At 45.1% G+C, this 25,907-nt stretch overlaps 1 protein-coding gene across 1 annotated transcript in view; it reads right to left on the minus strand.

The window, feature by feature from the left end:
* Positions 1 to 1,226: 1,226 nt before the first annotated feature.
* The window catches only part of LOC141081247 (1,25-dihydroxyvitamin D(3) 24-hydroxylase, mitochondrial-like), an 86,582-nt gene continuing 61,901 nt past the window's right edge, over positions 1,227 to 25,907 (minus strand). The window contains exon 11 of the mRNA XM_073566089.1: positions 1,227 to 1,340. Coding sequence (XP_073422190.1) covers positions 1,227 to 1,340 — 114 coding nt within the window. The remainder of the gene's footprint in view (positions 1,341 to 25,907) is intronic.

The following is a 25,907-nucleotide window of genomic DNA, read 5'->3' on the forward strand; positions in this document are numbered from 1 at the left end:
ATAATAGAAATAAAATGTATGCCATGGCAGTTTGGCATGATGTTTAGGTCCTCGAAGTTGGTGGAGTTGGTTAATAGCAGATCGGTGTGACGGGGGATCTCAAGAGGTTCTGGACCCCACTGGGTGGATTCAAGTGGATGGGTGTTTTAGTTATCCCAAAAAAGTGTTTAAAGGGGACCTGTGGTTAATGGATTCGGATATTGGCCAGGTTCGTTAATAGGTGCCTCTGAGTTGGTGCATAGCGGCTAAAAGTAAGACTTGACCTGGGGCCAAGGTGGGCTTATTAAACCTGCTGATTATAGTTTTGGGGATTCAAGTACCACCCCTCCTGGGAGGTTATTGTTTAAACTGTTTTTTGTATTAAATGTTAATAAAAGGCTGATGTGGCCAATTAATCCAATTTAAGTGTGGTGTGAATATTGGGTCTTTTTTATGAAAGGAATGAGGTGGGGAGTAGGAGGAAAAAGGGGTAAAATTGAAGCTCACATGAATTGCAAATACCCCTTTATGTCATGTGACTGCCAAAATGTACTCTCAATACTGGAGAGTCTTGACAGTGTGTGCATTGCACGCTGTCAAAATGTGGTAATTTGCAGTCATATAAAGTTGCTGCAGAAATTTGTCTAGAGACCAGAAAAAAAATTTATGTGCATTTTAAAACATTAACACAGCCAGTGAAATAATTGATTTCATCTCTATTATACTTTACTTTTTTCACAAGCAAACAACCTCTAATAATAATTATAATAATACATTGAAAAAAACAAGATAATACATCAAAAAGCTGGACTTCTTTTCATAGTAAAAAAAAAGCAATCAGCCTGGGACAGGCAAAGCATTAAGGGTATGTGCCCATGATCAGGAACTGCTGCGGGTTTGACTCTGCATATTTATGCTGCCAGCTGTGACAGCATAGTCAATGGTATTTCAAGAAATCCCATGTCCACTATGCATCCGGAGACACCTGCAGAGACTGACAAGTGACTCTTCTTTCCATACATAGAATGCATTGCATTGGATGTGGTAAATCCGCATGGTTCATTGAACGAATGCGGAGTTACCTGCATTCAATAGAAGGCAGCGCTTTGGACTCAGCGAACATGCCCTGTGTCCAAAGCGCTGCTAGTTCAAGATCGTGAGCACCCAGACTTATACTGATCACATGGGTGAAACAGTATGTTTTAAACAGCAGCACTCAGCAGGTACAAATGCACATTATCCTTAGGTCAATATCGTTTCTTAAAAACCACAGGCAGTTTCCGTGTAGGAATCATCATTCCAGAAGCAATGGCCTTCACTGGTTCCGTATCAGTGTTGCTTATATGAAAGTTCTGTAAAATCTAAGATTAAAAAATAAACCTTTTAAATTATGTGAATGATGTGAATACTTTTTTTAGGTATCAATAGATACTAGTGACTTTGTAGTAATTTCTTGTTTTCACAACACAGAAAATAATGAAAATTACTATTTAACAAATATTTTATATGATGTTCAAAGAGCATTTTTTAAGTAGCTTTGATGGTAGCAATTACTGTTTGACTTTTTTAAGTCATATGGCAAGGCTCATTAAAGGGTTGATATTGTTGATATTGACATTTAGGATTGCTACTAACTATAGGCGGCATTAGAGTTCTAGTCCTTTTCCTATTTGAAGAGGCAATTTTCATACTTAATTTCTTAGTGGAGCACTGCATGGCATTACATGACTATTCCTGTCTGGAGTGCTAGACCAGGCATATCACTCTCCACAAGGGGAAACATTATCCCTTGGATCCTACTATTTGCAAAGGTATATAAAAAAAGGTCAAAATATATAAGGCACTTAAACTAACAAAAACACAAAAAACCCATGTAATGAGGTACATTAGGAAAATAAGAAGAGATCCCAAAATGTAATAAAATCAATAAACTTTATTAAAAGGTAAGATTAAAATACTTTAAAACAAATAATAAAAAGCAAAATTCTGTCCAAGACACATGAAGCGGAAATGAATACTAATAATAATGGTGTATAAAGGATTCAAGAAAATCACTTGTGTAGGCAACAATTAAGAGTAGTGTTGAGCATTCCGATACTGCAATATCGGGTATCGGCCGATATTCGCGGTATTGGAGTTCCGATACTGAGTTCCGATACTTTTAGAATATTGAACACCGTAATCGGAAGTTCCCATAATGCAATGAGCCAGTTTGATTTTATTCAGCGAATGAGGAATCCTAAGAAGTGTGGGCACATCCTGTTAGGCATGTTAACTAATGGCATGGCTGTGATTGGCTGCTGAAATGATGTCATGATGCATTATAAAAGCTGCCGCCGCCATTTTGGGTTCACTCTGCTGTGAATTTACTTAGGGACAGGACGCTGCTGTTCTGACTCTGAGGGACAGTTTGAGCTAGCAATTTGCTTTATTGTGCTTTACCCAGGCTACTTTAGCAAACGCTGTGTGAGAAGCTTTCTTTTGCCTTGCAGCGGTGTTCACGGCTGTCTGCGAGGTCTCTGTGTGAGTGCAGCTCACGCTGTAGTGTGTTATGCAGCCACCTCTGGCTGTAGTCTGCTCAGCGTGCTTCACTGCCTCATACATTATCCATTTTTGCATTAGTGCAGCTCATTTTTCCTGATTTCTCCTATTAGGCTACTTTCACACATCAGTTTTTTGCTGTCAGGCAGGATCCGGCTATTTTTAGAAAAAACGGATCCGGCATAAATTTTGGAGAACTGTAAAAACGGATCCGTTTTTTTGCTGGATCCGTCTAGCAGGTTATATCTGTTTCCTGGGGGCTGGCCAATTGGATCTGAGCATGCGCAGACTTAAAAAAACGGATCCGGTGGCTGGATCCGTCTTTTTCTGGATCCGGCGCATTCCGGCGCCCATAGACTTTCATTGTAGCAAAAAGCTGGAAGCGCCGGATCCGGCGCTTCCGGCTTTTTCGCCGGAGACAAAAAACGTTACAGTAGCCGTTTTTTCCAGATGCCGGAATGAGACAAGTAGCCGGATCCGGCAAAAAACGGATGAAACGCAATGCCATCCGGCGCGATCCGGCGCTAATGCAAGTCAGTGGGGAAAAACTGGATCCGGCATTGCATTTTGCCGGATCCGGTTTTACAAAAAAAAGCCGGATCGCGCCTGACGGCAAAAAACTGATGTGTGAAAGAGGCCTTAGTGTGGTTCCATCCGTATCCAGCTAGATTGCTTGAAAACACTATATAGGAGTAGATAGAGGGGCTTTTCTGCAGCCTTGCAGCGCTGTTCACGGCTGTCTGCAAGGTCTCTGTGTGTGAGTGCAGCTCACGCTGTAGTGTGTTCTGCAGATACCTCCAGTTGTAGTCCCCTCAACATGCGTCACTGCCTCATACATTGTCCATTTTTGCATTCGTGCTGCTCATTTTTCCAGATTTCTCCTATTAGTGTGGTTCCATCCGTAACCAGCTAGAATATTTGCAAACATTTTATAGGAGTAGATAGAGGAGCCTTTTTGCTGGCTTGTGCCCTGCAGCCCCAGCCAGATTAGTATTTGCCTATTTTTTTGGAGCCTCATCTATTGCATTGTAGGTTACCTTCCTGCATTGTAATAGCTACAAAAAGTTTGTGATACTATCGGTTTTACATCTTTGGGCATATCCAGTGTCTTTTTATGAAAAAAAAAGTTAATAAAGTTCACCAAACACTCCACTTTACAGTTGTGTGGGCCACATTAGCTCATATTAAAGTCTAGTCCACACTTTATAAAATTAGTGTTTCCTTTACCTGTTAGCAGCTGTTCAGGAATAAGCACACTAAGCCCTTAGTACTTTTCTGCCTATTTTTATCAGTCTACCAAGATGAAGAAGGCAGGGAGTAAGGCACGTGGTCGTGGGCGTGGAGTTGCAGCAGGGAGAGGACGTGGGGATTCAGCAGGGAGAGGACGTGGGGATTCTGTGCCTGCTGCGGGCACCATTGACTCAGTATCCCCCAGTTTTACCAGGGAACAGTCCTTTATGCGCAGCTTTGTAGGAGCTCACCGTACCCCACTGCTGCGGGAAGAACAAATTGAAGCCGTTGTCAGATGGATGGCAGCTAATGCATCGACTTCAATTAGTTCCAGATCCTCTCAGGTCCACAGCACTGAAGAGCACCCATCTGTTTCTTCATCACCTGTCAAATTGCCCAGGCAGTCAGAGAGCCCTGGATAGGAGCCATCTCTACTTCTGTTCTCTGAATCTGTTGGCTTGGAAAGAGGGGGCCAGCCAAGCAGCATTCGAAAATTTGAAGAAGAGGCAGTATGCAGTGATGCGCAACAGCTTTGTCTCTCTGAATCTGAAGAGGCGGGTAGGCCAGTGCCTATGGTCAGCACACATCAGTAAGCATCTGATGATGAGACTCAGGTGCCACTTTCCGGTGCGTACTGTGCTGTCGAAACTACCCAGAAGAAGCAGTCGTTTAAAGAGGGTAGTATAGATGATGAGGTCCTTGACCCATCATGGCGTGAGGTACAGGAAGGTGGTGGGAGCAGCTCTGAGGAAGAGGTTCCCCGAATTGCCAAAAAAGGAGGGAGAGGGAGGGGGCAGACTCAGTTGCCTGTAGCCTCCACTTCGACACCCATTAGGAGCATGCCTCTTCCAAAACCCAAAACGAGCGCTCCCAAGACTTGCAGTGCCTGGTCCTTTCTTGACACAGTTGCAGATGACATTTGCTTTGTCAAATGCAAGCTGTGCAATCAGAAAGTGAAAAGAGGGAAAAGTGTCTGCAACCTCAAAACCACAAATATGTGGAAACATGTGCGGACCAAGCACGTGGTAGAGTTACAAAGACACACTGATGACCTAGGCCAACCTACAGCGCCACCTACCACTTCTTCAGCTCGTGTTGTAGCCTCTTCCTCCAGCTCAAACAAAGCTGGTTCGGCTTCCTCACAGGATCGCCATGGAAGAACCTCTGGCACTGTTGTACAGAGACATAGTGTCATTCCACCCACAGCACCACATTCCCTGTCATCCTCACACTCCCAGGCCACTCTACAGCCATCGGTAGCAGAGGCATGGGAGAAAAGGCGCCCATACTCGGCAAACCACCCCCGAGCACAGGCTCTGAATGCTGGCATTGCAAAACTACTGTCCCTTGAAATGCTCTCATTCAGGCTGGTGGAGACTGACACCTTCTGTAACTTCATGGCATTGGCAGTCCCACAATACAACGTGCCCAGCCGCTTTTATTTCAGCAGGCAAGCCTTCCCTGCCCTGCAAAAGCATGTGGAGGGAAAAATTAAACATGCGCTACTAAACGCCGTCAGTAGCAAGGTCCACCTGAGCACCGATGCGTGGACCAGTAACCATGGACAGGGACGATATCTTTCCCTCACTGCCCATTGGGTAAATGTTGTGGAGCCGGGTACAGATCTTGAGAGTGGCGCTGTACGTGTTCTGCCAACTCCAAGGATTGCAGGAATCCAGTCTGTACACATTGACTCCTCCTCATACTCCAGTTCCTCCGAATCAGCACTGCAGGAGCCGTCACAGTCTACCTCCACATGGACCTGTGAACGCTTACCTGTTACGACCGATATGAGCACAGCCATGGCCAAACGTCAACAGGCCGTATTGAAATTAATTTCTTTGAGGAATCGAAGCCACACAGCTCAGGAGCTCTGGAATGCCATCAAGCAGGAGAGCGACATGTGGTTTGTGCCAGCAAATCTCCAGCCAGGCCTGACAGTGCGTGACAATTGCCGAAATCTGGTGGCAGCTCTGGGCCTAGGCAACCTCACTCACATCCCATGTCTGGCACATGTGCTCAACTTGGTCGTGCAGAGTTTTTTGAGGGACTATCCGGATCTTGATGCACTGCTGCACAAGGTCCGCATAGAGGCGTTCCAACATGGCAAGATCGCACATTGCAGCTCTGCAACGCCGATTCCGCCTTCCGGAACATCGCAACAAATGTGACCTACCCACCAGGTGGAATTCAACGTTACATATGTTGGAGAGGTTGTGTGAGCAGCAGGCAGCAGTAATGGAGTACCAGCTGCATCAGGCACAAACAAGTCGCACTGCGCGCTGTTCACACTTCACCACCACTGAGTGGGCCTCTATGAAGGACATCTGCCACGCTTTGCATGCCTTCGATGATTCCACGCGGATGGCGAGTGCAGATGATGCACTAGTCAGCAAGACTATCCCCCTTATCTGCCTGCTTGAAAAAACACTGCAAGCACTAAGGGAGGAGGTTGTGGAAGAGGTGGAGGATGAGGAGTCACAAATGGTGTGGAGGAGGAAGACATCTGTCCAGAGGAGGGAGGTACACAATGCTCTAGTAGTCAGTATGTAGAGCGAGGGTGGGGTGATACAGAGCAGGCAGAGATGACGCCTCAAGCAGGGGACAGCGTTTCTTGGCCAGTTGGCAGTCTGCAGCACATGATTTCATGCTGCAGTGCCTGAGAAGCGACCACCGCATAGCCCACATTCTCAACACGGCTCATTATTGGGTGTACACCCTCCTAGATCCTCGCTACCGGGACAACTTACAAAGCCTCATAACACCGTTGAACCGGGAGCATAAAATGCGGGAGTACCAAGACACACTGGTGCATTCCATCATGTTCTCCATTCCACCCGAGAGCAGTGCTGATTAGTGTTGAGCATTCCGATACCGCAAGTATCGGGTATCGGCCGATACTTGCTGTATCGGAATTCCGATGCCGACTTCCGATATTTTTTCAATATCGGAAGTCGGCATCGGAATCGGAAGTTCAAAGTTGATTGACAGCCGAAATGACGTCATCATGATGCGCGGTGTGTGCGCATCATGATGCGCCGTCATTTCGGGCCTTCCGGGGGTCTCTGCCGGTCTGCCGGGGGGTATGTATGTAGTATATATGTGTTATGTATGTAGTATGTATGTAGTATGTATGTAGTATGTATGTAGTATGTATGTAGCATGCATGTAGTATGTATGTAGTATTTTTTTTTTTTTTTTTAACATTTAACACATTAGCCGGATGATGGGACTACTACTGTCCCATCATTGGCTAATGTGTCAATCACTGTCATGGTAGCAGGCATCGCCAGATGGGACTTGTAGTCCCATCGGACGATGCTTGCACAGACCCCCGGACATCAGCACAGCCCCCCGGCAGGCCGGCACAGCCCCCCGGCAGGCCGGCACAGCCCCCCACAGGGTGCACAGACCACCGGCAGGCCGGCACAGCCCCCCGGCAGGCCGGCACAGCCCACCGGAGCCTGCACAGCCCCCCTGGCAGGCCGGCACAGCCCCCCGGCAGGCCGGCACAGACCACCGGAGCCTGCACAGACCCCCTGGCAGGCCGGCACAGCCCCCCGAAAGGCCCGTACAGACCCCAGAGAGGCTGTACAAGGGAAAAACAGGATTTTTCTTATTCCGATACCGGAAGTCCCATAGACTTGAATGGGACTTCCGGTATCGGAATCGGCGATACCGATACTTTTTTTTAAGATCGGCCGATCCATTCCGATCCGATACTTTGAAGTATCGGACGGTATCGCTCAACTCTAGTGCTGATAGTGCTTTACAAAGCAGCTCAGTGCGTCGAGGCAGTGTAGGAAGCTCTGCACAAAGAGGGAGCAGAAGCAGCGCCTCAGCACAAGGCAAGACCAGTATGGCCCAAATGTGGCAAAGTTTTGTGTCCCCGCCGCAAATGTCTACACCATCACAGATGGCTCCAGTCAGCAGGAGGCAACGTTTCCGTCAGATGGTGACAGACTACATGTCTTGCCCTCTCAGTGTTCTCCCACACGGCTCTTCCCCCTTCAAGTTTTGGGTCTCTAAGCTGGATACATGGCCAGAGCTTAGCCAGTATGCATTGAAGGTGCTGGCTTGCCCTGCTGCTAGTGAATTATTGGAATGCGTCTCTAGTGCTGCAGGTGGTGTACTAACAGACCGTCGCATGCGACTATCCTCCGATAACGTTAACCGGCTTACTTTTCTGAAAATGAACAAGGCCTGGATCTTGCAGGAATTTGCCAGTCCTCTTCCAGATTAAATAATTGGTTGGCAACAGTATCCAGGTCTCCTGTTGTGTTCATGTTTCTACCACCTAAACTGTAATCCCTGGGCTCCAACACCACCAGTTGCTGCTCATAAGTGCCGTCTGCACAGTCAACACATGCTCCAGTGTTATTGGGGTTCAGTAACGTCAGCTGATCCCCTGCTGTGTGTCCAGCAATTTCTCCTGCTTTGTCCACATTCACACTACTACAGATATTAAATTTGCTCCAATTAGGCCTCTGGCTACACTCTGTTTCTCCTGTAATCCCTGGGCTCCAACACCACCAGTTGCTGCTCAGAAGGGCCTTTGGCATGGGTACTCACTCCTGCCCAGCCTGGTTCCAGCACACCAGCTGTTTCCAGGTAGTGTCAACGTCACTTTGCCTCCAATACGTTGTCCTGTCGTGTTGCGGTCGGGTTAGCCGACTCTATGGTGCCTGCAGTTAAAGTGCTTCCTATGTGGGCTTCGGGATCTGGCAATGAAGGCTGGTTCCGAAGTGCCAATAGGACAAGCTCCCCCTGTAGGACTGTGGATTTCGGTAACTCCGGCCGGCTCGCGGCCTTGCAACTTTTTTTTTCATGTGTACCTTCTGCTGCCTATCTGAGTTCCAGTACCAAAAGCTGGTTCTTTGGAAGTCAATCTTGAATATGTCCCCCTGCGTTCCAGTAACGTCAGCTGGTTCCAGGCAGAGCCTTTGGCTTAGGTGCCTCCTTCTTGGTATCCGAGCTCCACCAACGTCTGCTGGTCCTTTGTAGTGCTTTCTGGCACAGGTACCTCCTGCTTAGTAACCGGGTTCCAGTACCATCAGCTGGTCCTCGGTAGATCCATTGGCTCTTGTACCTTCCGCTACCCATCCAGGTTCCAGTACCGTCAACTGGTCCTCAGCAGTACCTCAGCCTTCTTGTACCTTCTGCTACATTTCCAAGTACAAGCTTTTTGAAATGGTTTTTGGTGATCACTCTGGATCTCCCTGACGACGACCCTAAAGACGATGACCCTGAAGACCACCCTGAAGAAGACGACGACCCCGAAGACGACGACCCTGAAGACCACCCTGAAGAAGACCAAGAAGATGACCCTGAAGAAGATGACCAAGAGGACAAATAACAAGAAGACAACCACCAAGATACAGAAGAACAAGAGACAGAAGACCAAGAAGCAGAAGAACAAGAAGCTGCAGAACAAAAAGCAGAAGAACATTAAGCATAAGACTAAAAATCAGAGCAAAAGATATTATCTAAATTATAAGCAGAAGAAGACTAAGCAGTGTATGGGGATGAGTCCGTTCCTCCTCGTGGTGCCCCTGGAAAATATAAAATACAAAGAAATAGCCAGCTCACCAAAAATTGGGCGCAGAAACTCGGAGCTCCGAGTAGACCGACGTCAAGTATCAAAGAAGGAAAGTTCAGCTCCAGCTGCTAATAAAATCTTCTTTAATGAAACCCTTTAAAATGTGCAATACAAAGGGCTCTCCATATAACCGCACCACAGCAGAAGAAACAGACTACGCGTTTCGACCTAGCGGTCTTTGTCAAAGCCATGCTTGAAGTCTATCCTTGGTCAGATATATATGTGTGGTTAGCAAATAGAACATCCTATAAAAATCACATGACAATAGGTACCAAACAAATTGGACACATATAGTCCGATATACAACTATACATAAAAATCGACATTAACAATAGTGCAACAGTAAATCATGTCTCTTGTTAAGACCATTTGGATGTCTATTGTTCAAATGATATATCCAAAACGCTTCACGGGTGAGGAGACATCGCCTGATGTCTCCCCCACGTAATGACAAGTTAACTCGTTCTATTCCCTGAACTTTAAAGTGTGATGTATTGCGAGCATGACATTCGATGAAGTGTCTAGAAGCTGCTGAAATATTTTGTGTATAATTATTCGCGTTGCTAATATCATTCAAATGTTCTCTTATTCTTGCTTTAAGCTGCCTAGAAGTGCAGCCGACATAAGACAAATCGCACTGGTCACAGTTAATTTTATACATTATATTGCTAGAATTGCAGTTGATGTAATTTTTTATTTTAAAAATTTGAACTGTGATTATTGTTGGTAAATTCCTGAGATATTTGAACGTATTTACATATTTTGCAAATATTGGCACCACATTTATAAAAGCCTTTAACAGTCAGCCAATTTTCTCTAGGTTTGTGATGTGTTAATGAAAACATGCTGGGGGATAATATGCTTCCTAAAGAAGGAGCTTTTCTGGACACCACATTAATTCCTGATGATAAAATTTTGGCTAATTCATTATCCTGAAACAGAATGGGTAGGAACTTACAAGCAATATTTTTGATGGACGAAAATTACGGGCTATACTGAAAACATATATAGGGTTTTTTTCCCATAGTTGCTGCCTTTTTTTCGCCACTGTTTTAGGTGCCAATAATTCATTCCGATTTTTAGTTTGCACTATTTTTTTCGCTCTAATGAGGGACCAGTTAGGATAGTTGTGGTTTATCAATTTGTTAGTAATATGTCCAAATTCTTCTTTCAAAAATTCATCTGAGCTGCAATTTCGCTTGATTCTGTTGTGTTCACCCATGGGAATGGACTTAATTGTGTGCTTAGTATGACTGCTCTTTGCATGTAACACCGTATTTCCACTATATGGTTTATGGTGCGTTTTGGTGTGAATCACCGCACCGTCTGTACCACTTAAATGCAAATCCAAGAATGAAATATTATTAAAACTGTAATTATACGTGAATTGAATACTGTAATTATTAGAGTTAATGTACCCTATGAAATCTGGTATGGCAGAGATATCTCCACCCCAAATGATAAGGGTATCATCGATATATCTACCATACCTCTGCTGTGGTGCGGTTATATGGAGAGCCCTTTGTATTGCACATTTTAAATGGTTTCATTAAAGAAGATTTTATTAGCAGCTGCCCCTGGAAAATACCTGCTGCTGTAGGCAAAACTGAACGCGGACAAATCCTGTTGTTAATCTTTTGTGACAGGCAAAACTGAAGGTGTAATCTTCAAACTTTTATAGATAACAACTACAGGAATGCCTGTCACAAATAAGAATATGATGAAGAAGAATATGAAGAAGATGAAGGAGTAGAATATGAAGAAGAAAAATAGTTGAATAAGAAGAATATGAAGAATGTAAAAAAAAAGTATAATAGGAAGAAGGTGAATAAGGTGAAAAAATTGATGAAAAAGATGCTGCTGCTGAGGATGATGAAGGAGAAAGTGTGGGAGAAGTAAAAAAGAAGGTGAAGAGCATGGAACTAGTGAAACAAATATCTGACAAAATATAAAAAAGCTTAATATAGTCAATATCTTTGTAACTCCGAACGTCTGAAAAAAAATTAATTCCTGCTATTCCATTTGATTGGGCTAAACCTCTATGCCTTTAATGTCTCCTCCACCTCCCCCAATACATTCTACTTTATTCTTAGTTGTTTTCCTTCATGTAGAATTAACCTACAAGGAAAGTAAGGGTTTATTTTCCTTCCGATATTTGTGTCCCATTGACTTGCATTGGTTTCCGGTATCGGAATCGGCGATATCAGATATTTTTGGGGTATCGGTCCGATCCAATCCGATCCGATATTTCCCGATATCGGAAGGTATCGCTCAACACTAATGAAGAGATACACTATATATTACTCAATGGGTACAAACTGAATTGTTAGACTACTGGACAGGTTACTAATGTAGCATGCAAACTAATATGGGCACAAGATAAACAAAATTAACATGCCATTTAAGATTCCCAAATACAAGGCACTCCAAACATCACAATCGTCAGTAAGCATTAATGTGATGCAGCAAAGTAGCAATACAAATATATGACATTCAAATAAATGTCCGTATAGTTGAACATAACATGGCCATAATAAGTGGAAGCCTCCCAGTTACAACTAGGGATGAGCGAGTACTGTAGTAGTATACAGACTCGCTGTACTCGTTACGAGTACCTCCTAATACTCAGGTACTCATAACGAGTACCGAGTCCATTGTAATCTATGGGAAATGCGATTAATGGGTGGGGACTGTGATAGACTGGGAGGGGACTATGCGAAGACTGTGCCAGGCTATGCGGGATTGTGCTGGCCTGCGCGGGGACTGTGCCAGGCTATGCGGGACTGTGCTGGCCTGTGCGGGGACTGTGCTGGGCTGTGCGGGACTGTGCTGGCCTGTGCGGGGACTGTGCTGGCCTGTGTGGGGACTGTGCTGGCCTGTGCGAAGACTGTGCCGTGCTGTACGGGACTGTGCAGGGCTTTGCAGGTACTGTGCGGAACTGTGCTGGGCTGTGTGGGACTGTGGTGGGCCGTGTTGGGCTGTGGGGGGACTGTACCATGCTGTGTGGGACTGTGCAGGGCTGTGCGGGGACAGTGCAAGGACTGTGTGTGGGCTGTTGCGAATATTGCGAGGCGAGTAGTGAAATACTTGCGAGGATTCGAGTTCTGCGAGTACCGCATTACTAGCCGAGTACCGAATCCTCACGAGTATGTTTGCTCATCCCTAGTTACAACATCAGAATGATATCACAATGTCATCTGTTGGATGACAGCATGCTTCTAGTTATGGCTGATGTAGAAGCCTTGTATACTTCTATCAAGCACAATGATGGTTTGGCAGCTACCTCCTGATTCTTCAGATCAATTAATATGGATAGTCGTCTGGTTGATCTCATCCTGGTATTATTGGATTACATCTTGAGGCACAATGTTTTCATCTTCAATGTAAAAATTTATCTTCAACAACAAGGTACGGCTATGGGGGCGTCTTGCGCCCCCTCATACGCCAATTTATTTTTAGGTGCCTGGGAGAAAAAAAAAATTTGAGGATGATATTTTGGAAAGAGTAAAGTATAAAATTGGATGAGATACATAGACAGACAATGTCTTTTTGTTTGGGAGAGCTCCATGGAAGACTTGGGAGGTCTTATGTAAAAATTAAATACCAACTATCGCAATATACATCTGACTTTTAAATCTGGTAGTTTAGAATTCCTGGATATTTGGATAGTGGCTTCAACTAATGGCATTATACGCACTGATGTTTACAGGAAACCCACTGCGACTAACTCTTATTTGAGAGCCGACTCATCTCATCCGAGAAGTACCATCCACGGAATCCCCATTGGACAATTCCTTCGGGTTAAGAAAATTTGTTCAAATTAAGAATCTTTTATTAAACAGTGTAGTCATTTAAAGGAGAGATTTTAAGAAAGAGCCTATAGTTGTAAGATGATTCAAAGGGGATATAATAGGGCGATGCATACCTCAAGAAATGAATTGTTGTATGGAACGAAAAGGAAAGTGGAAAATCAAGATATGAAACAGGTACGATTCATATCCACATTCAATACTCAATGGTACCATCTTGTTAACATCATTAATAAACATTGGAAAATCATTTTATCTGATCCTGTACTCAAATAGATCTTGCCACAATCCCCACAATGTTTGCCTAAATGATCTGCTAATCTTAAAGACCTCTTGGTACACAACCATTACAAACCCTCTAGAAAAGGTTTTTTGGGATCTCCTCCTCCTCAGGGATTTTTTCCATGTGGCCACTGTAAGGCTTGTTCTAATTTGGCTAAGAGAAAATTTTTAAAGAACTGGGATGGATCATGTATGTATGAGATTTGTAAACATTTAACGTGTACATCCAGAGCTGTTGTCTATCATGCTGATTGTCCATGTTGTAAGGTGTATGTAGGTTTTACCACACGTGAACTCAAGATTCGTGTTAGAGAACATGCGTTGGATATTGAGAAGGCCCGAATGGTGAAAGATGATACTCATTTAAAGACGCTGCCGCGTCATTTTAAAAAATTTCATGATTGTAACTCTAGAGCCTTAAAAATAAAGGCCATTGACCAAACAGATTTGGATTCACATGGAGGTGATGTGGGCAGAATCCTAGCACAATTAGAATGTCGCTGGATTTACCATTTGGGAACTATTAGCCCTTCAGGCCTTTATAAAACCATGGGTTATTCAGCCTTTTTATAAGGATTAGGGATAAGTGAGTAGTGAAGTATTCGGACTCGCTATTCTCGTACCGAGTATACCATAATACTCGGGTATTCGGTACGATTTGCGAGTCCAATGATAGTCAATGGAAAATGCGAGTAATTGTCTGCTGGACCCTACAAAGTTGTCTGGGGGCTGGGGAAAACTCTAAAAAATGTGTAAATGTTAAAAAAAATGTATGCTGTAAACAAATGTATATAACATGGGGGCACCTGATCAGGGGCTGCGTGAGTGTTTTTACACCACTGCTTCACTAGAATTTACAAACACTATTTGAAGTCCTGTGTTTTTTTTGCCGTCAAAGCGTGACTCGTACGCCACTTACGCAGTGCCATTAATATATCAGAAGTGCCATAAGAGCGAGTGATGATGGAGGCAATCTTCTGACAGCTAAGTGTGTAAGGAGAGCAATCTGCCCTAAGGGCTGTGTTATGATTAACGCAGGAAGAAGTCACTCATCATCATCATCACAAGGGATTCACAATTATAAAGCTTGGACTACTGTCCTTGTTGTGCCACTGCCCAATGTGTAGGCATAGACATAGTGTCATCAAAACATTAGCCCTAGGGGCTGCATCATGGTTGATGAAGGAAGCAAGGCAGGTCTGAAGGTTTTTTGGGCTCTCCTCCTCCTCAGGGATTTTTTCCATGTGGCCACTGTAAGGCTTGTTCTAATTTGGTTAAGAGAAAATTTTTAAAGAACTGGGATGGATCATGTATGTATGAGATTTGTAAACATTTAACGTGTACATCCAGAGCTGCTGTCTATCATGCTGAATGTCCGTGTGGTAAGGTGTATGTAGATTTTACCACACGTGAACTCAAGATTCATGTTAGAGAACATGCGTTGGATATTGAGAAGGCCCGAATGGTGAAAAATGATACTCAATTAAAGACGCTGCCGCGTCATTTTAAAAAAATTCATGATTGTAACTCTAGAGCCTTAAAAATAAAGGCCATTGACCAAATAGATTTGGATTCACATGGAGGTGATGTGGGCAGAATCCTAGCACAATTAGAATCTCGCTGGATTTACCAGTTGGGAACAATTAGCCCTTCGGGCCTTAATAAAACCATGGGTTATTCAGCCTTTTTATAAGGATTAGGGATGAGTGAGTAGTGAAGTATTCGGACTCGCTATTCTCGTACCGAGTATACCATAATATTCGGGTATTCGGTACGATTTGCGAGTCCAATAATAGTCAATGGAAAATGCGAGTAATTGTCTGCTGGACCCTACAATGTTGTCTGGGGGCTGGGGAAAAGTCTAAATAAGGTGTAAATGTTAAAAAAAATGTATGCTGTAAACAAATGTATATAACATTGGGGCACCTGATCAGGGGCTGCGCGAATGTTTTTACACCACTGCTTCACTAGAATTTGCAAACACTATTTGAAGTCCTGTGTTTTTTTTGCCAGCAAAGCGTGACTCGTACGCCACTTACGCAGTGCCATTAATATATCAGAAGTGCCATAAGAGCGAGTGATGATGGAGGCAATCTTCTGACAGCTAAGTGTGTAAGGAGAGCAATCTGCCCTAGGGGCTGTGTTATGATTAACACAGGAAGAAGTCACTCATCATCATCATCACAAGGGATTCACAATTATAAAGCTTGGACTACTGTCCTTGTTGTGCCACTGCCCAATGTGTAGGCATAGACATAGTGTCATCAAAACATTAGCCCTAGGGGCTGCATCATGGTTGATGAAGGAAGCAAGGCAGGTCTGAAGGGCCAAACAATTATTATGAAGCTAGGACTATTAGCATAGAGGTTGCAGTGCCCAGTGTCCAGGTATAGCCAGAGTGTGACCAAAAATTAGCCCAAGGGGCTGTATTATAGTTGATGAAGGAAGCAAGACAGGTCTGAAGGGCCAAACAATTATGATGAAGGTAGGACTACTAGCATAGAGATGACAGTGCCCAGTGTCCAGGCATAGCCATAGTGTCTCCAAAAATTAGCCCAAGGGGCTGTATCATAGTTGATGAAGGAAGCAAGACAGATCTGAAGGGCGAAACAATTATGATGAAGGTAGGAATACTAGCATAGAGGTTGCAGTGCCCAGTGTCCAGGCATAGCCATAGTGTCTCCAAAAATTAGTCCAAGGGGCATGATACCATGGTTGGTGAAGGAAGAAGGGTCTCACTCTCATCACAAGTGCCTCCGATGGAAAATATTAATTAACGTAACATTGTTTTTAGCTTATTGACCATGAGGTACATGTGTCAGAAGCAGGTTTTGAAAACATGTGTAAAAAGAAGAAAAGGGGCTTGTATGGGAAGGGATGGAGGTGATCACCAATTTAAAAAAAAATAACGTTTTGGGTGACTTTAGGTTGGGATACTGTCATCTGGAGGGCTTAAATACTGTTGCGAAATCTAGTCCTTGTTAAATTTTATCAGAGTCAGCCTGTATGCATTCTCTGTAGTCAACCGTGTGCGTGTATCTGTGATGATTGCCCCAGCGGCACAGAAAACATGCTCTGACACCACACTAGCAGGGCAGGCCAGCATCTCCAAGGCATAGAAGGAGAGGTCAGACCAACTATTCAGCTTGGATACCCAGTAATTAAACGGTATAGAAGCGACAGGAAGGACGTAGGTATGGTAACTGACATAGTCATTGACCATCTTATTCAAATTCTCCCTCCTTGACATTGCTACTGTTAAAGCTAGTCATTGGTGATGAGCCGGTTTATTGAAGATGGCCCTGTTTGTGGACATTTTACCACCACCTCTTTTGGACCTGCTTGGCGTATCTCTCCCCATTAATGCATGCTGTTGCACAGAGCTGGTATATCTGCTAGCAGTGGTGTCTGAGGGTGCTATTGCCATCAAATGATCGACAACGGCCTTCTTGAAGGATTCCATTGTGAAACCCCTTGGTGACTGCAACAGTAGCGAAGGAAATTTGTCCTTGTACCATGGGTCTAGAATGGAGGCCAACCAGTATAGGTTGCTATTGAAAATGTGAATTACGCGAGGGTCTTGGCACAGACAGTCAGATATAAAGTGTGCCATGTGTGCCAAGCTGCAAAGAGGCAAATGTTCTGTGACCCCTGAAGGAGGAACAGAACCCATCCTCTCCTCACACTGACTCTCCTCCTCCACCTCCTCCTCTCCAGCCCACCCATGCTGGACAGACATGAAGCTGGGGTTGGGATTCTTCTCTGTAGCATGAGGTGTCCCCTCGATACCACTGAAAAAGAAGTCCTTTCCCTCCTCATTTTCATCATCATCTTCATCCCCCAATGCTACCTGATGATATTGGCTGGGCTGGGTAGGATCACCCATTGTGAAATCTTGCTCCATACCCAGCTGCTGGGCACGCAAAGATTCCATTTTTTGATTCTGCAGTGATTTTTTCAGCAGACATAGCATAGGGATGGTCAAGCACCTCACAAATATCAGCGATCCACATCCACTTGACAGTTGTTATGTGTCTTGGCTGAGTCTCAGTGTGACAGGCATATTTAAGCTGGTATTCAGAAAGTGCCCTCTGCTGCTCACTTACCCTTGCCAACATATTATATGTTGAGTTCCACCGTGTTGGGAGGTCGCAAATGAGTCTGTGGTTTGGCAAATTAAATTGCTTTTGAAGCGCTGCAAGACCGGCAACAGCGGTTGAGGAGTGGCGGAAATGGGCGCAAATACGGCGCACCTTATCAAGTAGGTACAGCAAGTCAGGGTATGTTTTTAGAAATTTCTGCACCACTGGGTTCAGCACGTGAGCTATGCATGACACGTGTAACAGCTTCCTGAGCTTTAAAGCCGCCACCAGGTTACGCCCATTGCCGCACACAACCAGACCAGGTTGGAGTTGCAGTGGGGAGAGCCACTGATCGGTCTGTTGCTTTATTCCTTGCCACAGCTCTGCTGCAGTATGTGGTGTTTCACCTAAGCAGATCAGCTTCAGCAGAGCATTTTGCCGCTTTGCCGATGCGCTGCTGCATAGCTTTCAACTTGGGAGTGATGTAGAGGGTAATTCAGCATAGGATCATGAGGCGGAGGAGGATAAGGAGGAAGAGGGGAGACTGGACATTGTTGTGAGTTCATTTTCCCCTTCACTACTGAGGCCCGATGAACTCCCTCTTCTGGTAAAGAAAGGTAGTGAGCCTGATTATCAAACACCTGAGCCTAATGATGATGACTGGCTGAGTGGAGTTACTGACTGGATATAAGGCTGCCAACGCCCTTCTGCCCTGCGGGTGATTTCTCTGTGGGATCCTTGGAGACCAGTCTGAATTCCTGCTCTTCTAAAGCTAAGTTTTCTGCTCGGCTTTTTGCATTTGTGCTTTGACTTTGTTTTGCTTTGTTTTTCTGGATTTCTGCCATTCCCTGCTGGGGTGAGCTGAATTCCTTTAGCTCTGTCTTCTGAAAATACCTGAGCGCTGATTTAGTTTTTGAAGCCTAGCTGCTTCAGGGTCTTTTTCCATATCAACTTGTTGGCTTATGTTTTTGATAGGGTTTTGGCAGATTGCAGACAGCAACCTTCCTTTCCTGTTCTGTTAGCTTGGGCCCCATCGTTTGCTCAGCCTATCTTTCTATCTGTGTGAGTGTTTTTTCATCTTGCTTCACCGTCATTATATGTTGGGGGCTGTCTTTTACTTTGGGGTCTGCTCTGGGGCAGTTTAGATTTCCTTTTCTGTCTTTAGGCTATTTAGCTCTCCGGCTGTGATCGAGGGGTCTAGGGCACCATAGGAACCCCCCACGGCTACTGCTAGTTGTGTTGATAGGTTCAGGGGTCTGCAATCTGATAGTTGCCAACTTCTCTGGTTTTCTGGACGTAGCTTCTATTTTTGTGTCTGCCTCCTACGGTGACTCAATCATAACAGAATCACACGCCATACCGCAGATCCTAGGGTACTCAATAGCAGGAAAGAATTGTAAAAAAAAAAAAGTGTGTATATTTTTTCCTCTATATCTCTGAGGCCGTAGGGGGAATTTTTTTTTCTCTCAATGGAGATAAAGCAATTGTCTGATCGTGTGGAACAGCTCGCTGCGGAAGTGCGGGGAATTTCCGCCTACCTTGCTCATTCACATGCTGCTGAACCAAAGATTCCTACACCTGATGTATTTTTTGGGGATCGGTCTAAATTTTTGAATTTCCAAAATAATTGTAAATTATTTTTTGCCTTGAAGCCTAACTCGTCGGGGAACTCCGTGCAGCAGGTTAAAATTGTCATCTCTTTGCTGCGTGGCGATGCCCAGGATTGGGCGTTTTCTTTGAAACCAGATGATCCTATCCTGACTAATGTGAACACATTTTTTCAAGCCTTGGGGTTGTTGTATGACGAACCTAATGCCATTGATCAGGCTGAAAAGACCCTGCTGGCATTGAACCAGGGTCGAGATTCTGCAGAATTGTACTGTCAAAAATTCTGAAAATGGGCAGTACTTACTACCTGGAATGATAATGCCTTGGCTGCTCTCTTTCGGAAGGGGTTGTCAGAAGCCGTAAAAGATACTATGGTGGGATTTCCTGTTCCCTCTGGTCTTGACGATTCTATGTCATTAGCTATTCAGGTTGATCGGCGTTTGCGCGAACGCAAAACTGCACGAGAGGTGTTGCCACCTGTTGAACAAATGTCTGAACCTATGCAATGTGATAGAGTTTTGTCCAGAGAGCAGCGTCAGGAGTTCAGAAGGCGTAATAAGTTGTGTTTTTTCTGTGGAGATGCCTCGCATATTATTTCTGTCTGTCCTAAACGAGAGAAACGCTTTGCACACACGTTTTCTGTAGGTGGTGTTAAACCTAAGTTTCTTCTGGCTATTACTCTGATCTGCTCCCTGTCCACATTTTCCGCCAAGGCTTTTGTGGATTCGGGAGCAGCTCTAAACCTAATGGACTTGGATTTTGCTAAACATTGTGGATTTCCGATGACACCTCTGCAGACGCCTATCCCTTTGAGGGGGATTGATGCTACTCCTTTGGCTAAAAATAAACCTCAGTTTTGGACCCGGGTGGTAATGCGGGTCGCCCCAGACCATCAAGAAAATTGCAGATTTTTGGTGTTGCATAATCTGCATGATACTATTGTTCTGGGGTTTCCCTGGTTACAAATTCATAATCCAGTTTTGGATTGGAAATCTGTGTCTGTGGTGAGTTGGGGTTGTCGGTGTGCCTTTAGTAAGGCTCCAGTGTTTTCCACCTCTCCTCAGTCGCATGATGTTCCTGATTATTTGGCGGACTTTTATGATGTATTTAGTGAGAATGAGTCTGCGTCTCTGCCTCCTCATAGGAGTTATGACTGTGCAATTGAACTGAGCCCGGGGTGTAAATTTCCCAAGGGTCGGCTCTTCAATTTATCTGTACCCGAGCATGAGGCTAAGCGATCCTATATTAAGGAGGCGTTGGAGAAGAGTCATATTAGACCATCCTCGTCACCCTTAGGTGCCGGGTTTTTTTTTGTAGCCAAAAAGGATGGATCATTAAGACCTTGTATTGATTATCGTGCCCTCAACAAAATTACTGTTAAATATCAGTATCCGTTACCCCTGATTTCTGATCTATTTTCCAGAGTTAAAGGTGCTTGCTGGTTTACCAAGCTTGACCTCAGGGGGGCATATAATCTTATTCGCATTAAGCATGGGGATGAATGGAAGAAGGCGTTTAATACTCCGGAGGGACATTTTGAGTACCTGGTGATGCCTTTTGGGCTCACTAATGCCACTTCTGTCTTCCAGTGCTTCATGAACGATATTTTCCGAGATTTTGTCGATAAATTTTTGATTATCTATCTGGATGATATTTTGATCTTCTCCAAGGATTGGGATTCTCATGTGGAACATATTCGGACTGTGTTCTGGATCTTCAGGGAGAATTCCCTGTATGTCAAAGGATCTAAATGCCTTTTTGGAGTACAGAGGATTTCTTTTTTGGGATTTATTTTGTCCCCGTCAACTATTGAAATGGACCCGGCCAAGGTACAGGCCATTTACGATTGGGTTCAGCCCACTTCTTTGAAGGCCCTCCAGAAGTTTTTGGGTTTTGTTAATTTTTATCGGAAATTTATAGCAAAATTTTCTAGTATTGCCAAGCCATTGACTGATTTGACTAAGAAGGGTGCTGATGTGTTAAATTGGTCTCCGGAGGCTGTTTCTTCCTTTCAGGAGCTGAAGCGAAGATTCACCTCCGCCCCGGTTTTGTGGCAACCTGATGTCCCACTTCCATTCCAGGTAGAGGTGGATGCTTCTGAGATTGGTGCAGGAGCTGTTTTGTCCCAAAAGGATCCTGTAACATCTAAAATGAATCCCTGTGCTTTCTTTTCCCGAAAGTTCTCTCCATCTGAACGTAACTATGATGTGGGAAATCGGGAACTGTTGGCCATGAAATGGGCATTTGAGGAGTGGAGACATTGGTTGGAGGGAGCTAAGCATCAAGTCGTGGTCCTCACTGACCACAAGAATTTGATTTACCTAGAGTCGGCTAAGCGCTTGAACCCTAGACAGGCTAGGTGGGCCTTGTTTTTTACACGTTTTGATTTTGTGGTTTCTTTTCTTCCTGGAACTAAGAATGTCAAGGCAGACGCCCTCTCTAGGAGCTTCTTTGCTGATTCTCCTGTGGTGACCAAGCCTGCTACCATCTTAGGTGAAGGGGTAGTTCTTTCTGCCATCTCGCCCGATTTGAGACGTGCTCTGGAAGAGTTCCAGGAGGACAAACCTGAGCGTTGTCCCAGTGGAAAGTTGTATGTTCCTGACCAGTGGAAGAAGAGAGTGATGTCTGAAGTTCATTGCTCTGCTTTGGCTGGTTATCCAGGTATTTTGGGTACTAGAGATCTGGTGAGTCGGTCTTTTTGGTGGCCCTCCTTGTCTCGTGATGTCAGGAATTTTGTGCTGTCCTGTGGGACGTGCTCCCGGTCTAAATCGTGTTCTCGCTCTAGTGGGTTGTTGATGCCTTTGCCTGTCCCCAAGAGGCCATGGACCCATATTTCAATGGATTTCATCTCTGATATGCCTGTCTCTCAAAGGATGACTGTTATTTGGGTGATTTGTGATAGGTTCTCTAAGATGGTTCATCTTGTACCACTCCCTAAGTTGCCGTCTTCCTCTGAGTTGGTGCCCCTGTTCGCTTGCACGGGATTCCTGAGAACATTGTATCTGACAGAGGAGTTCAGTTTGTGTCTAGATTTTGGAGAACTTTCTGTTCCAAGCTGGGAATTCAGTTGTCCTTCTCCTCTGCTTTTCACCCTCAGACCAATGGGCAGACAGAGAGAACAAACCAGACCTTGGAGTCATATTTGAGATGTTTTATTTCTGCTGATCAGGATGATTGGGTTTCATTTTTGCCCTTGGCCGAATTTGCTTTAAATAATAGAGCTAGTTCTGCCACTTTGATGTCACCTTTTTTTGTAACTTTGGGTTTCATCCACGATTTTCTTCAGGGCAGGTGGAGCCCTCTGCCTGCCCAGGTGTTGACACTGTGGTGGAGCGAATGCACCAGATCTGGGACCAAGTGGTGGATAAGTTATCTCTCTCCCAGGAAAACGCCCAGCGGTTTTCCAACCAACATAGGACCATTGGTCCCCAGTTTAAGGTTGGTGATATGGTGTGGTTATCATCAAAAAATATTGCTATGAAGGTGGCTTCTCCTAAGTTTAAGCCTAGATTTATTGGACCTTACAAGATTTTGGAGATTATTAATCCGGTCTCTTTTCGTTTGGCTCTTCCTGTCACATTTAAAATCCATAATGTGTTCCATAAATCTTTGTTGAAGAGGTTTGTTGAACCTGTTGTTCCGGGGGTGGCACCTCCAGACCCTGTATTGGTTAAAGGTAACATGGAATATGAGGTAGAGAAAGTACTGGATTCCCGTCTGGCTAGACAGAGACTCCAGTATTTGATTAAATGGAAGGGTTATGGTCAGGAGGATAATTCCTGGGTCTCTACCTCTGATATTCATGCCAAAAGATTGGTGCGTGCCTTTCATCGGGCTCACCCGGATCGCCCTGGTGGCATGGATGAGGGTTTGGTGACCCCTCCTCAAGGGGGAGGTACTGTTGTGAGTTCATTTTCCCCTTCACTACTGAGGCCCGATGAACTCCCTCTTCTGGTAAAGAAAGGTAGTGAGCCTGATTATCAAACACCTGAGCCTAATGATGATGACTGGCTGAGTGGAGTTACTGACTGGATATAAGGCCGCCGACGCCCTTCTGCCCTGCGGGTGATTTCTCTGTGGGATCCTTGGAGACGAGTCTGAATTCCTGCTCTTCTAAAGCTAAGTTTTCTGCTCGGCTTTTTGCATTTGTGGTTTGACTTTGTTTTGCTTTGTTTTTCTGGATTTCTGCCATTCCCTGTTGGGGTGAGCTGAATTCCTTTAGCGCTGTCTTCTGAAAATACCTGAGTGCTGATTAAGTTTTTGAAGCCTAGCTGCTTCAGGGTCTTTTTCCATATCAGCTTGTTAGCTTATGTTTTTGATAGGGTTTTGGCAGATTGCAGACAGCAACCTTCCTTTCCTGTTCTGTTTAGTTAGCTTGGGCCCCATTGTTTGCTCAGCCTATCTTTCTATCTGTGTGAGTGTTTTTTCATCTTGCTTCACCGTCATTATATGTTGGGGGCTGTCTTTTACTTTGGGGTCTGCTCTGGGGCAGTTTAGATTTCCTTTTCTGTCTTTAGGCTATTTAGCTCTCTGGCTGTGATCGAGGGGTCTAGGGCACCGTAGGAACCCCCCACGGCTACTGCTAGTTGTGTTGATAGGTTCAGGGGTCTGCAATCTGATAGTTGCCAACTTCTCTGGTTTTCTGGACGTAGCTTCTATTTTTGTGTCTGCCTCCTACGGTGACTCAATCATAACAGGACGTATATGATAAGGTGGAAACCGTGATTGAGGTTGGGCCTGCTGTTCATGGCATGGGTAGGATATGTGTTGATGGTCCAGTTTGAGACTTTGTCCTACCCTCCACCAGGTTGAGCCAGTGTGCCATGACAGAGATGTATCGTCCCTGGCTACAAGTACTTGTCCACGTGTCTGTTGTAAAATGGACTTTCCTGTTTACGGCATTGGTGAGAGCACACTTTAGATTGTTTAAGACGTGCTGGTGTAACGCAGGGACGGCACACTCAGAAAAATAGTGCCGGCTGGGAACCGAGTATCATGGGGCAGCCACAGCCAAAAGATCTCAAAAAGACTGTGTCCCCAAAAGCCTTAATGGCAACATCTCCATGGCTAGCAACTTGGCAATGTGCGCGTTCAGTATTTGTGCTTGTGGGTGCGTGGTTTGGTATTTACGCCTCCTTTCATACATCTGGGGCACGGACAATTGGACGCTTTCCTGGGACAAACAAGTGGATGAGCTTGTTGTGGCCTGTGTCTGTGCAACCACAGCTTGTGAGCAAGAGGTATGATGGTCACCTGCTTCCTGCTCAGCAGACTGGAAAGAACGTATTACAGGCGACATGGCAGTGGTTTGACCCACAGTCGCAGACACTGATTTGGTACCCTGCTGTTCAGCCCACTGACTAGAGTGCTTGGCTGCCATGTGTTTCTGCATACTGGTGGTGTTTTGGTTGCCTTTGCCCTAGCTTCTGCTCAGCTTCCTATGGCACATGCTACAGATGACAACATTTGGTTCAGAAGGACTATCGGAAAAAATTTTCCAGACAGCGACTGAACGCACCCTTGCCTTGACTTGGGGCACAGAGGGATTGCTCTTGGCAACAGTTGACACACTTCACACTCTGCTCAAACCAGTAGCCCTTGGTGCCTTTGTTGGTGCTACGTATCCACCTTCATCTCCTGTGCTGGCTATGCGTGCCAACAGTCCAGGTCGGATCGGTGGTCTCATCATCGACCACCTCATCGAACATGTCATCCTCCTTCCGTGTTGATATTGGCAACTGGCCAGATGGCAACTGTGTATCATCACCATCAGCCTCCATCTCTTCACCCGGTAAATCACGTGGATGAAAGTGGCTTTCTTCTGGCCGTGGGATTTCAAATATTTGGCCATCATCAACAGACGATACCCCCTCACGTTCCTCTTCAATGTCACGCGGTGAGAGGCCAGAGGCAATGCAAGGAAATGGATCAAACAGATCCTCAGAGTGACCAAGGTTGGGGTCAAAGGTTTCCTGTGACTCCTGACCAGGTGATAACCTAGGAACAGGTTGAGAATAGGATGACCCAGCATTATCTGTATGATCAATAGACTGTTTTGTCATGGACGATTGGGTGCTGCTAGAACATTTCGTTGAGGCCTTATCAGCCATCCAAGACAGTATCTGCTTTTGTTCTTCTGGCTTCCAGACCCATTTATGTTTCAGACCGGGAAATTTCGCCAGGAACCTAGATGCATCAACCTTCTTCCATCTCCCAGACTCTGTGCCTTGTTGGGCACCAACGACCCCACATCCATGTCACTGTCCCTTCACAACAGCCTTTTTAGGAATTTTGGATTTTTCTGCCATAGTTGCGGATGTTCAGATGCAGATATTGTGGAACAAGGAGCAGTTAGTGATTTGTGGAAGGTAGCACTACAGCCTAGTACTGCTTTGTGTTTTACCAACAGCACCGCAGCACAAAAAAATTGCTCTGAGGTTTAAGGCAAGATTACGCACCCCAGTCACCACACAAGACAGCGGTGCAGGCTGCGTGTCAGTTTTGCAGTACCGTGCGTGTGTCCTATTCGCTGTGAACACAGCACCGCAACAGCACAAAAAAATTGCCCTGAGGTTTAAGGTGAGATTATGCACCCCAGTCACCACACAAGACAGCGGTGCAGGCTGTGTGTCAGTTGTGCAGTACCGTGCGTGCATCCTATTCACTATGAACACAGCAGCACAGCAACAGCACAAAGCACTGCCCTGCAGGGGTAAATGAGACCCCAAAAATAGCTGGGAAAACTGTCACTACTCAGTGTCTGACCTTATACTTTCA

The sequence above is a fragment of the Dendrobates tinctorius genome, unplaced genomic scaffold (genome assembly GCF_039654945.1).
Source record: "Dendrobates tinctorius isolate UK_male_01 unplaced genomic scaffold, ASM3965494v1 ptg000004l, whole genome shotgun sequence".
Classification (NCBI taxonomy): Eukaryota; Metazoa; Chordata; class Amphibia; order Anura; family Dendrobatidae; genus Dendrobates; species Dendrobates tinctorius.